Here is a 13,448-nt window from a genome sequence, read left to right on the forward strand (position 1 = left end):
CTGTGAGGCAGATTCCTCACCCACGAGATATTTCACCTGTCTCAACTTTAGGCTTCCCACATACTCTCCCTCAATTAGTGAGAATAGTACTTGCCTTCCCGGCATCTTGTGAGGTTTCTTCCCTCCTTTGTATGGCGTCTGACTTCGTAACTATCAGGAAACAAAACGGCTCCCATCTGTGTCCCACTTCCTTTGGGTCTGTTGCCTGTTATGTAACAGCACATATCTGAGAATTCAGTCAGCATGAACACCTTAGGTGGCTGCTAATAAATTAATTATTGGGCTGATTTGAACTCTAGATTGGATTTTCTCCTGGTTGGCAGTCTGGAATCTTCTGATTTATCCTTACAGTATTTCCATTTGCCACAAAGCCTGCACTCAACTGACATTGGCTGTATTCAATGGAATTTAACACAGAAGACCGAGAATTGCCAGCCCCCAAACAGATCTAACCGGGACTGACTTTTTTGTTAATTCCGTTTTTCTAACTGAAGCATAGTTGATTTACAACGCTGTGCCAATCTCTGCTGCACAGCAAAATGACTCAGTTATACACATACAGACATACTTTCAGGATGGACTTCTGAGCAGGCAACCACCTTCAGACTCATTAAATTAAACCATTTAACGATAGTCCTCTCTGGGTTGAAGGGTCACTGTGGTTTTAATTTTCCTCTTTATAGGTTTTCTTATTTTTAATTTATTTTTAATTTTAAAAAATTTTATTTATTTTGGTCATGCTGTGCAGCTTGTGGGATCTTAGTTCCCCAACCAGGGATCAAACACCGGGGCCCCTGCAGTGGAAGCTCGGAGTCCTAACCACTGGACCGTCAGGGAATTCCCTATAGGTTTTTGATTGTTCCAATTTTCTACCACATGCATATATTATTTTTGTGGGCAGACGAAAACAAATGAGTTAAATAAAAACTACCATACATTGTGTTACTTGTTCCTGCTTCTCTGCACCTTCTCATATGCTTTTAATCGTTGCCCTGATCCAAGCCACCCAATGAAACATTTCCCACAAACCCCTTCTCAGAAGTGGTTGTCAAGTGGACATTATGAGGCCTTTCGAATCACATGGACCAGCATTTGAATCATAGCTCAGAGCTAACGTGGACGAGGATCTTAATTCTCTGAAACTGTCTCTTTATCTGTAAAAGTAAGACCTACCTTCTGGATTGTTGTGTAGTTTGGGTCAGCAGCTTCACAAACTTTAATGTGTATACGAATCACCTGGGATGTTGTTAAAATGCAGGCTCTGATTTAGTAGGTCTAGGATGGGCCCGAGTGTCTCCATTTCTAAGAGCTCCAAGATGTTGCTGATGTTGTGATGCATGTACTACACTTTGATTAGTGACATAACATTTGAAAGAGCCCAGGCACAAATGTCCTACATGTGCTTTTTCCTCTCCTTCCAGGGGGCCTGGATTTTCTCGTTGTTTGATGAGTTCACCCCAGAAAAGTGCTGACTGAGATCCACTGAGGTGCAACCCAACTCATTTGAGCTTTAACCTATTCCTATTTTCTCCCCACTTCAATATCCTTCTTTTTCTTTCTGTTCAAGGACTTCATTCTTCCTTGGCCTAACAAAGATACAGGTACCTGTGCTTTTAGGGGTTTTTTTGTGTTTTTTTTTTGTTTTTGGCCGCACTACGCGGCATGTGGAACTTCCCTGCCCAGGGATTAAACCCATGCCCCCTGCACTGGAAGCGCAGAGTCTTATTAGGTTATTATTTTTTTTAAAGGAGCTTTACTGAGGTGTAATTGATGTATGATAAATTACACTTACAGTATATACTTTAATAAGTTCTACTACATGTATACACTAGAGAAGCCATCATCTTACTCAAGATAATGGATAAAGTGTCCTTAGGCTCGTGATGCTCCCTCCACCCTCTGGAAACCAACCATCTGTTACATAGATTAGTCTGCTTTTTCTAGAGTTTTAAATAAAAAGAATCATACAGCACGTACTCTTTTTTTGTCTTGCTTTTTTCCTTCAACCTCATTATTTCATCCATTATTCTGTGTACCAATAGTTCATGCCTTGTTTATTGCTGATAGTATTCCATCGTATGGATAGCTGTCACAGTTTGTTCATCCATTCGCCTGTTGATGGAAGTTTGGATTGTTTCCAATTTCTGGCTGTTACCAATAAAGCTGCTTTGAACAGTTTTGTACAAGTCCTCATCATGAAAATACACTTTCATTTTCTCTTGGGTAAATACCTAGAGTGGAGTGGTTGGGTCATATGGCCAGCATATGTTTAACTGTTTTAAAAATTGTGAAACTGTTTTCCAAAGTAGTTGTACCACTTTCCATTCCCAAAAAGAGTGTATGAAGTCCCAGGTCTTCCACATTCAGAAAATATTTACTATTATGAATAACATTTATTGTACAAAATTTTTTTAGAAAAGTCATTAGGCCTAAAAATCAAAAATTCTGTCATTCAGCTCACTAATGGGAGATAACACTGTTAAAAGGCCATGTTTGTACATTTCCAGAAGTTTGCCCTCTTAGGCAAACAGTGGTCTCCTTTTCAAAAAAAAAAAACTGAAAAAATATAATTTTCTCTTTCTTCACTGTTCTTTTTTAAAAGTGTTTTTAAAACTGGTTTTCCAAGTGAATAGATCAGATTCTATCTTTTAAGAATTTTAAGTACTCCAGTATTTGTCTGTGATGTGGTAAACAAGGAATATAGAGGTGACCACTAGCCCTGTCTCTTCCTATACTCCCAAGGCACTAGAAAACAATTCAACATTAACATTCCAGGCGTTAAGACCCTTAAATGAGTTAAAAACAAACAAAAGGGAGGGGCAGGAGTGTCTTTACTCATAACTTTATGCCTAACCATTATTCTTTCATCTCGAGAGAGTTATAAAGAGCTGGTAGAAAAAATAGGTAACTAGCATCAATAATCACAGTACACTTCTTAATCATTACTGAACACTCCCTCTGTGCTCCCTGGGGCTCCCTCTGTGCATTATCTCCTTTCATTAGGTCTGGGGAGAGTATCCTACTTTTTCTAGTTTAGACACAACCACCACAGTAGGGATAGTTGAAACCTCTAAAAACATGTAAAAGAAATCCAGATGACATTGGTTGTGCTCTTTGGGGAAGCACCACCCAACTCCCTTCAAGTGCAAACTAGGGTGATTTCCGAGATCTCTGCCCCTCCCCGTCCCCATGGTTCACTCCCTCTTCTGAGTGTTCCACTCAGAAAAGATCCCTGGACTCAGCCACCAGGTGATGTCAGCATCTTTTTATAGTATCTCTGGAGTGGAGGTTTCCTTAAGGAGTCTAATACTGACACGTTCTTAGAGTCAGTAGGTCTAACTTCTTCGGCTGGGCCCACAGCAGATGCAACTCAAATTCTCACTAAAATTGCCCAGTCCTCTATCTTCCAAGTGTCTGAAGCACGAATGACAAATGAATCAGGCCCATCTGAAACCTAACACTTAGCCTTTGTTTTCCTATCCATAAAAATGTAACGGGGTAATTCCTACATCCTGATGTTTACTCACATATTCCCTCGCATGTTCATTCATTCCTTCATTAGTAGGTTCATCCATCCATCCTTCCATCCATCCATCCATTCACTCATTCAGTCAGTTTACCAAGTATGTACTCCATGCCAAGCACCATTCTAGTGTGGTAATTCGCAGGGAATGATGTTCCTCACGAGGTCGGTAGTCTAGCACTCTAAGCAGTTACTGCTTTTACCTTTTACTACCAGGGTTCATTTCCCCACAAATCAACAAAACAAAGAAAATTACCTAAACTACAGAGGCAAGATACAGGCCAGACTTTCTCCACACAGGGTTTTCCCTGAAGGGACTCAGGAAGCAAGCAGGTCCTCCTTCACTCTGGACGGTTCTCTAAGCTGTCCTCATGAGGCATAGAGGTTTCTGGACGACTTTTCTTGCCCAAAGAATCCCGAAGCCCTACAGCGTCTTTCCGGGCTGTAATTGTGAACCCAAGTTCTGATTCTGCCCAGTACCATTCAATCTCTGTCCTTACTCTCATTAATTTTTCTGGGCTTCAGTTTTCCCGATCGAAAACCAGGTTCTAGGCTCCTAACTCGCTGCGGCATGCTTGGGGAGCAAGTGCCTTAGCGTTTCTGATGCTGTTCCGAAAAGCGAAGGCTCCTCCAGACTGAAGTTCTCGGGTGGGCGGCCCGCGCCCCAAGCTTGGGCGCGCACCCCTGATAAGAGGGCGCCGATGTACAGACAGCGAATCCACCCGGTTCAACCCTGCCTTCCTAATCATCACGAGACTTATCAGAAAATGAAACTGAAAACCGGGAAGTCCCTCTTTCTAACCTGCCGGGGCCTCGCTCGCTAGGAGATCGGTGACGGCCCGGCGGGCAGGGTTCTGATTGGCGGCCTGGGCCTGGCTATAAGTGCGGGCGCGGAACCGGGCCCTCACTCTGCCACCCGGGCTGCTCCTGTAGCGATGGTTCCCTTCGTGACTTTGGTCCTGCTCGGGCTGCTCTCGCTGTCTGGCCTGGACGCCGTTCAGCGTGAGTGTCCCCTCCTCCCTTTCCCTCTTCCACCAGCCCGTCCCTGTCCCGCTCGCAGCCACTGGGCACTAACTCCGTACTCCCCGGTCCCGCTCCCAAGGCTCGGTGGAGTAGCACGAGGCTTTCTCTCGGGCTGTGGAGGCGGTGGGGGGGTGTGGAGTGGGGAGGGGGTGCGAGCCCAGGACGCCGGCTTCTCCGGGATGGGGGGAGGGGACCTCTGGCACGCCCGCACCGGGTGGGTCGGGACAGAGCGACCGAGGTGGGGGAGGGGTTCTCTTCCGCTGGTTCGCGGGGCCTTTGGCTCCCCCCGCGCAGCGGGAGCGGAGGGCGGGCTGGCGGCTTCTAAAGGTCTAGGCTGGGGGCTGCGAATGGGTGGAGACCACGCGTGGGCTTTGGGGGAGTCGCCGCCAGGGTGTATCAGTGCGCTGGGAGCCCGAGGGCCTCGAGCTTCCTCCAGGCGCTCGCCAGGTTCAGCTGCCTCTCTGCACTTTCCCCAAATCCGCGAAGACCAAACCACGGCGAGGAAGTTGCACGCGACTCTTGTGGAATGTCCTGAGGTGTTTACATAGCGCTTCGCGTATTTCATTCCCTTGTTCCCGCTACCTGTCGCTCTTAATAATAATCATAGAGCTACGCGTTGGCGGCTTACTGACCTGCGCTATGTGCTGTATGTCATTTAACTGTGAAATGCGTCTACGATGTAAACAGGATGCCTTTATCATCAGCTTGTCATAGATGAGGAAAGGGAGGCTCGAAGAGCTGAAGTAAGTTAATTACGCAGGGGATTTATGGCAGACAGTAGAGCCTGACCAGAGCATTTGGCGGGTCGTGAGCCCTTTGCCTGTAATCCGTGCGTTTTTCACAGCCTTCTGGGGTGAGATTCTCGGGAGCAGGCTGGGCGGACATGGGCCCCTGTTGCCTTTCTCTTCACAGAGGGCTCCTCCTTTGGCTCCTTGCCTGGTTCTTTCCAAGATGAACTGAGTACCTACTTTCAGTTTTGAGTAAGCGAAGGTTTATCATTCAGAAAGGTTGTAAAACTAAGGATAAGAGTAATCAACATGCTTACCCAACCTGTCTGTCAGGGACACCATGGATACTGAGTACCTTCTAAATACCCTGCAATATACCGGACCCTCAGATTTTTCTCTCTCACAAAAGGCTCTGTGAAGCGGGTATTTTTGTTTGTTTTTGTGTTTGTTTTTTGTTGCTCATGAGAAAAAGGAAGTTAGTTTAAAATTTATTTAGAAAAGAAGCATAATGTGTGTATTATCACTATTATTGATATTTGTGGTTGCATATAGCTGTAGAAAAATAGCAAGCCGACATTAAAAACTATCTGAATTTGAAAATTTCCTAAGTAATACATGCCTGCAAGATATACAAGGCCATTTCTGGAACTTATACAAGAAACATGTAATTGTGATTCCCTCTGGGGGATTTATTTTCTGCTCTTTCCCCTCTGTGGGTTTTATTTCACTTTGGGTGTAGATAATTTTTCAGTTAAACTACAGAAACTCAAATAACTCTCCTCAAAAACCTGAGCCAGTAAGTGGTTGAGGACCGATTCAAACCCAGGCCTGTCTGATACACCTCCTCCTCTTAGAAGCCACTATTGTGATATTCTTCCAAAACAACAACAACAACAACAACAACAACAAACCCCACAAACTGCATAGCTCCGTCAAAGAGAGAATTCCAGGTGGGATGAACCTGTGCTGTCACTACTGTAGCACCTACATGTTCTAATTATTAGAAGCTCAAATGCAAAGAGGTTTCTGAATTATCTTCACTTTGAACTATGAAAAAATATCAGGGCTTCATGGTATGTCCAATCTAGCTCTTGGTGGGCCTAGGGACCTTTTCTTTGATGATGGGACATTTCTAAACAGATACATCTGGTCAGAGTGGCCTGGTACTCCAGCTTCTCTCTACCACTGGACATGGAGGATGAGCTGAACTTTATAATCTTGTACCCTGACTGTATTTGTATTTAAGTGGTTATATACATATATTTATATCAGTCTGTATATTCAGTAGCAGTAACACTTCACTCTGGAAGAAAAATATAGAAAGAGAGTTTATAATATTTTCTTTACACATCCCCATGGAGGGTCTAGACATGCATCCCATTTTGGAAGCCACTGTTCTGTAGCCTTATGCAATATTCCCAACCTGGCAGATTATGGCAATCACTTGAGCATGCTAATTAAAACTACAAATTCCACTGTCACATGCATTACTCCACCTGGTCCTAATGGAGAGTATGTTCTTTCCCATTTGCCATAGTCCTCACCCTTCCCTATTGTTCTTACCCAGCCCAACAACTTCATTTAAGGTATTTGCCAGCTCCTGTAGGTGTTTCAGTTTTGTTTCTTTGTTTTCTAGCTAATGAAATCAGATACAGATTCAGATAGAGATTTGTCATATAAACTCTGGACACGATGAAGAGGTGGTGTTTTGTAGAAATATACTTTGGGTTGACTCTGTTAGGAACCTGAGCAAGGAGGTAACAATAATTACACCTGCCACTTACAGAGCAATTTCTGTGTGCCAGGCACTGTACTAGGCACATATTGAGAAGTCTGATCGGTCTGGATCTAGGCAGGAGGCAAAGAAAAAAGGAGTAAACATAGGGGAAAAAAAATTGACTGGGTTGAAACAGTGTACAATAACGGAACTTTTTTTTTTTTTTCCGGTATGTGGGCCTCTCACTGTTGTGGCCTCTCCGATTGCGGAGCACAGGCTCCGGACGCGCAGACTCAGCGGCCATGGCTCACGGGCCCAGCCGCTCCGCGGCATGTGGGATCTTCCCGGACTGGGGCTCGAACCCGTGTTCCCTGCTTCGGCAGGCGGACTCTCAACCACTGCACCACCAGGGAAGCCCAATAACGGGAATTTTTGATGTGGCTAATATGGAGGGAGTGTGAAGTGAGAAACGAAGCTTGATAAGTAGATTACGGCCAAATTATGTAGACTCTTGAATGATAAGGAATTCTGTGGGTGCTGAGGAGCCATGAAAAGTTCTTGAGATTCTCCACAGGAAGATTATTAAAGATACAGCATAATCTCCACTGACAGAAGAAGATGTTAAGAGAAATCTGCTAGAAAAAGCCTGAAAGGCATGTGTAGGGGAATTATGTGGGAAAGATACTAAGTCATGGTTTATCCCAGAAAATGGAGGCTGCCTTTTGGAAAAATGGAAGCTCATTTGGCATGAGGGGAAATGGAATTGGGAGAAATGGAGGATCAAATATAAACACTTGGGGCCTGATCTAGCTTTAGACCAAGGTAGCCCCAAGTGAAATACTCTGCAATTTCATCTGTCTTCCCCTGCTGCTCCTCAGGTCCTCCAAAGGTTCAGGTTTACTCACGACACCCCGCAGAGAATGGAAAACCAAATTACCTGAACTGCTATGTGTCTGGGTTCCATCCACCCCAGATTGAGATTGATTTGCTGAAGAATGGGGAGAAGATGGAAGTGGAGCAGTCAGACCTGTCTTTCAGCAAGGACTGGTCTTTCTACCTCCTGGTCCACGCTGAGTTCACTCCCAACGGAGTGGATCAGTATAGCTGCCGTGTGAAACACGTTACTCTCAGAGAGCCCAAGATAGTTAAGTGGGGTAAGTTTTCAAGTTCCTTCCTTAGCTGCTGACAGTTGTATCTGAACATAGCCACAGCATAAAGCTGCCTTGATATAAAAACATCTGCATACTGGGATTATCAGGGAATGTTATTAAAGCTCTGATTAGTGGCACCTTCTGAGAGATCTCTGCACAGCGTGGTCACAGAGACAGTGGTTTCCCTGTAGTGAGAGCAGGGAGCAGTAGCAGCACTTCCACAAGTGCACAGGCACTCCCAATGGCTCTTCCCTACTGGCTTCCTTGGGCCTTCCTGATAGCCTCAGGGATACTCAGGACCAAGGAGAGTCTCAGGAAGGCACTGGTCTTGTCTGTAAGCCCTGCTATGGTAGTGCCCTCCAATCCTAGGCTCCTCCAGTTCTCTGGCTGGCTTGGGATCTAAGGCTAGTAGGCAAGGTGGGGACCTGCTGGGCTTTTTCTTAACAAGGCACTCACAGTGAGGGACAGTGGGCTCTTCTGCCAGCTGTATTTATAACAGTTTTAGACATTTGTTAGTACATAGTATTTCAAAAGTGAAACTTAACTGTTTCTCTTTTTCTTTCTCCATTTTCTTTTCTGTAGATCGAGACCACTAACCAGCATCATGGAGGTGGGTTTCTAATCTTAAGAAAATCTTTTTTTAATACATTTATTTATTTATTTATTTTTGGCTGTGTTGGGTGTTTGTTGCTGCGTGCAGGCTTTCTCTAGTTGCAGCGAGCGGGGGCTACTGTTCGTTGTGGTGGGCTGGCTTCTTATTGTGGTGGCTTCTCTTGTTGCAGAGCACAGGCCTAGGCTCACGGGCTTCAGTAGTTGTGGCATGTGGGCTCAGTAGTTGTGGCTCACGGGCTCTAGAGCGCAGGCTCAGTAATTGTGATGCATGGGTTTAGTTGCTGCGCGGCATGTGGGATCTTCCCGGACCAGGGCTTGAACCCGTGTCCCCTGCATTGGCAGGCGGATTCTTAACCAGTGTGCCACTAGGGAAGCCCCAGAAAATCTTTTTTTAATGTCACTCTTCTGGAGACTGTTATAGACAGCTCTCATATGATACCCCTCACTGTCTGGAGGACATTCATCAGGGTAGCAATTTAGCAGGCAGAGAAGAACCCCATGGGGTCACATTCCCTTCTCCTGTGGGGTGGCATGAGGAAGGCATGTGACCCTGGGTGTGTCTCTGCCAGCATCACTGACCCTCTAAAGGGAGGACAGAAGAGCTGCAGGTGTGCTGTGACAGGACAGAGGCAGCGGTTACCCACAGCACCTGCAAGGGTTTGCTCTTTCTTCTGCCATTTCTGCCTTGGGCATCTCTGGGCCTTCAAAAGTGAACCGTCCCTTCCTTTGCATGGCAGTTGCTGTGTTATTCAGCCAGAAGGGAAGAGTGACATGGTTCTGCAGACGCACCGTTCCTAAGTGTGTGGGCACTGTGGTTGCCTCTAGAAGCTCCCAGTCCAATAGAGGAAAGAAATGGAAACAGATTGTTGTAACCTAATGTAAAGCTACTATAACAGACGTATCTTGCAAGTATCTGTAGCAGCATGAAACAGGGAGCAATTGGATTTCTCTGCATCTTCAGTTGGAGGCCAGAGGCAGATAATCCAGCTTTTCTGGGAAATTTTACTCCACAGGGTATCTTGGCACTGAAAACCTATTCAAAATTCCTGTTACACTGGAGGACAGGGAAGGTAATTTTCGAGAGCATGAGAGAGTTTGGGTGACCTGCCCAGAGTCACACAGTTACTAAATGGTAGAGCCAGGATCTGAACTATAGTACCAGCATTCTTTCCTCTAAGGTTTTCGGGGAACCAGTGGGATAAACTAGTAGGATATGCTCTTTTCATGAGTCTGGAAAATCGTCTGCAGCTATTACTTTTACCAACAGTGATTTATATAGCACAGGTTAGGTAAATTTTGGTAGTGCTATCTGTAATCCAAATAAAATAAATGTATTTGCTAATATTCCTTTTTTTCTTTTTTTCAGGTTTGAAGATGCCTCATTTGGATTGGACTAATTCCAAATTCTGTTTTCTTGCTTTTTAATACTGATATGCTTTTATGCTTTATGGACATAAATCAGAAGTTATATTGAGGTTACCACAAATATCATCTTCTTCATAATTTTTCTTTGTGCACTACATCTCCATGTTTGACCTGTCTTGGCATGTAGTTGTAGTTGGGGTGCTGGTAGATTAGAGGTGGGGAGGAAAGAACTCTCATGTTCAGCATCAATATCTTGGTCAAATTTAAAGTCTTTATTGTCTTTTGCACACAAAACTAGGTAGTAAGATAACTATGCATATTTAGAGTAAACCTCCAATTTGTAATGTTTCTTAGAATTTTGGAAAATTTTTGGAAAGATAATTGTCAGAATTATTGGAAATTTGTTATAGTGGATGACATTTTGTCATATGAAGTCATATTTACTTAACATCTGTTAGTATGAGACATGGTTGTGCCTGTTTTTATGTTATTTCGTTTCACTAATTAAAATGCTGGTAAAACTTGATGTGTTTAGTACTTATATATCACTCCTCTTCTAACCCCTTTGTTCAAACAGGGAAATGATCTTCAAATATCACTTGGAAAAGAGTGTGAACTCCTGATGTATAGGGTTTGGCTCACAGTGGAAGGGGCATCAGTGATCTGCATTTTACGAATGAGGAACAGCATCTGCAAGAAGTTAAATGACTTAGGGTGACACAGCTATCTGCTGGAAGACCTGGCTTCTGTCTTTTCACCAGAATTCTGTTCCCTGGGCTAAGAAATGAGGACTGTGCAGACTTTAAGAGGGAGCAAAAGTATCTGGAGGATTTCTTGTTTTAGCAAGCAATATACCTAAATGAAAAATACTAGATTAAAAAATTTCAAGGCATAATTTATACGTGATGACCAGCTTTGTGCATTTAAAAAAATTTGACCATGAATTTGAGTGAGTTAGTGCTAGGTACTGACGAGATGAATAAGACACAACACTGCTCTCAAGTTGCCTTAGTGGAGGGGTAGACATGCACTTGAACAATTAAAATATATCCTGATAAAGAGTATAGCATAGTTATGCCCAAAGAACTAGGTGATAGGAAAATGTGTTCAGGGAACAAAAATCCTTAGGTAGATTGTACGGTAGCTCTGTTTTTATTTCTTAAGGAACTTCCATACTGTTTTCCATAGTGGCTGTACCAATTTACATTCCCACCAACAGTGCACCAACTGTGGTCCCTTTTCTCCAATATTTATCTATATTTCTGCCTAACTAACTAACTTCCAATATGCAAAAACAAAAACTTTAGCTAAGTGTTAAGGAAGGCATTTGCTTGTGCTGAGACTTACTGGGTAGTGGTTCTTCCAATTGGTAAATGGGGCATGAGGTAAGGAGGTAAAATTATAAGACATATAGAGCTATGACAGGTGTGGATAATTCCAACCAGTGGAGCAAGGGTACCTGGGTGAAGACTTGTAGGAACTCAGCTGAGCAGATTGAGGGGTGCCTTATTTAGACTGGTAATCTCCACCCTCGATGCACATTAGAATCACCTGTGGAACTTAATAAAAAATACCAGCTCTAAAAAATAAAGTCTATTAAAAAAAAACAAAAACGCCAGCTTTCCAGGCACCAGTCCAGAGCAACTAAATCACATGGAGCCCAGATATCAGTATTATTATTACTGTTTTTTTTTTCTTTTAATTAAGACCTTATGTTTTTAGAGCAGTTTTAGGTTCACAGCAGAATTGAGGGGAAGGTGCAGGTATTTCACATCTACCCCCTGCTCCCACACATGCATAGCCTCCCCCATTATCAACATCCCCCACCAGAGTGGTATATTTGTTACAACTGATGAACCTACACTGACACATCATAATCAACAAGGTCCATAATTTAAGGTTGCTCTTGGTGTTTTGTTCTGTAGGTATATACTATGTATAATGACATGTATCCATCATTATACTGCCCTGACATGTATCCATCATTATACTGCCCTAAAATTCCTATGTGCTCAGCCTATTAATTTCTCCCACCCCTGGCAATCACTGATCTTTTTACTGTCTCCATAGTTTTTCTTATCCAGAATCATACAGTATGTAGCTTTATCATACTGACTTTTTTAATTTAAAAAAATTGTTATTTTTTTAAATTTTATTTATTTATTGGCTGCATTGGGTCTTCGTTGCTGTGCGCAGGCTTTCTCTAGCTGTGACGGGGTGGGGGGCTACTCTTCATTGAGGTGCGTGGTCTTCTCATTGCGATGGCTTCTCTTGTGGAGCACGGGCTCTAGGCACACGTGCTTCAGTAGTTGTGGCACATGGGCTTAGTTGCTCCACGGTAGGTGGGATCTTCCCAGACCAGGGCTCAAACCCATGTCCCCTGCATTGGCAGGTGGATTCCTAAGCACTGCACCACCAGGGAAGTCCCTCATATTGACTTCTTTCACATAGTTATATGCATTTAAAGTTCCTCTATGTCTTTCCATGACTTTATAACTCATCTTTTAGCTTTGAATAATATTCCATTGTCTGGATGTACCACAGTCTATTTATCCATTCACCTACTGAAGTACATCTTGGTTTATTCCAAATTTTGTCAATTATGGATAAAGCTGCTATAAATGGCACGTGCAGATTTTTGTGGACATAAGTTTTCACAGTATTGTTGGTTTAAATTTTTGAATAGTTCTTACGTGCAGCCAAGGTTGAGACCTATTGGGTTAAATCATAAAGGACTTTTTGTTCCATGTCACTCAACAGAACAATTTTGTGAAAAGCTGCTTTGCTGGCTAATGGTTCAATGTAATGCCCCTTTGGAGTATGGCTTAGTCCCCTATTTCAGAAGAAGAGATTGATCGAAGAGGAGAAATATTGGAGCTTTATTAAGCTTATTAAATATAACTGTGCAATGCAAATTTAAAAGTCTCAATTTCAGTAATAAAGAATTAGATCTTATATACTGACATGGAAGAAGAATCATGCTATATTGCTGAAACAAAAAGCTGTTTCTAGAAAATATATATTGGAAGCCATTATATACAAGCACATGCATTTTACATTTGTATCACACACCATAGCAGGTCTGGTAGGCAATGCCCTGAATAGTTGTTACCCAAGGCATGGATGAGGGGTAAATAAAGAAGAGACAGCTGACTAGTGTGTTGGAAAATCAATTTGCTAAAATCCATTTTCCTTGGTGTCAGTTGGTGTTTTTCTGAAACCATATGTATTGCGGGGAAGGAGGAGGGATTTTGGGGTGGGATGAGAGTGGAGGAATAGAGGGGAAATGGCAGGGTCAAACCCTGAGCAGTGGTGTTTCCCTCCTGCTC

The 13,448-nt window shown here is 43.4% G+C and overlaps 1 protein-coding gene across 1 annotated transcript; it reads left to right on the forward strand.

The window, feature by feature from the left end:
• The first annotated feature begins 4,450 nt into the window (after positions 1 to 4,450).
• Positions 4,451 to 10,235, forward strand: B2M (beta-2-microglobulin). The gene is made up of 4 exons (XM_007467008.1): positions 4,451 to 4,525; positions 7,870 to 8,145; positions 8,725 to 8,752; positions 10,121 to 10,235. The coding sequence occupies exons 1-3, from the start codon at positions 4,459 to 4,461 to the stop codon at positions 8,736 to 8,738; spliced, it is 357 nt and encodes a 118-aa protein (XP_007467070.1). The 5' UTR covers positions 4,451 to 4,458; the 3' UTR covers positions 8,739 to 8,752; positions 10,121 to 10,235.
• Positions 10,236 to 13,448: the final 3,213 nt, after the last annotated feature.

Source organism: Lipotes vexillifer, unplaced genomic scaffold (genome assembly GCF_000442215.2).
Source record: "Lipotes vexillifer unplaced genomic scaffold, Lipotes_vexillifer_v1.1 scaffold1010, whole genome shotgun sequence".
In the NCBI taxonomy this organism is placed as follows: domain Eukaryota; kingdom Metazoa; phylum Chordata; class Mammalia; order Artiodactyla; family Lipotidae; genus Lipotes; species Lipotes vexillifer.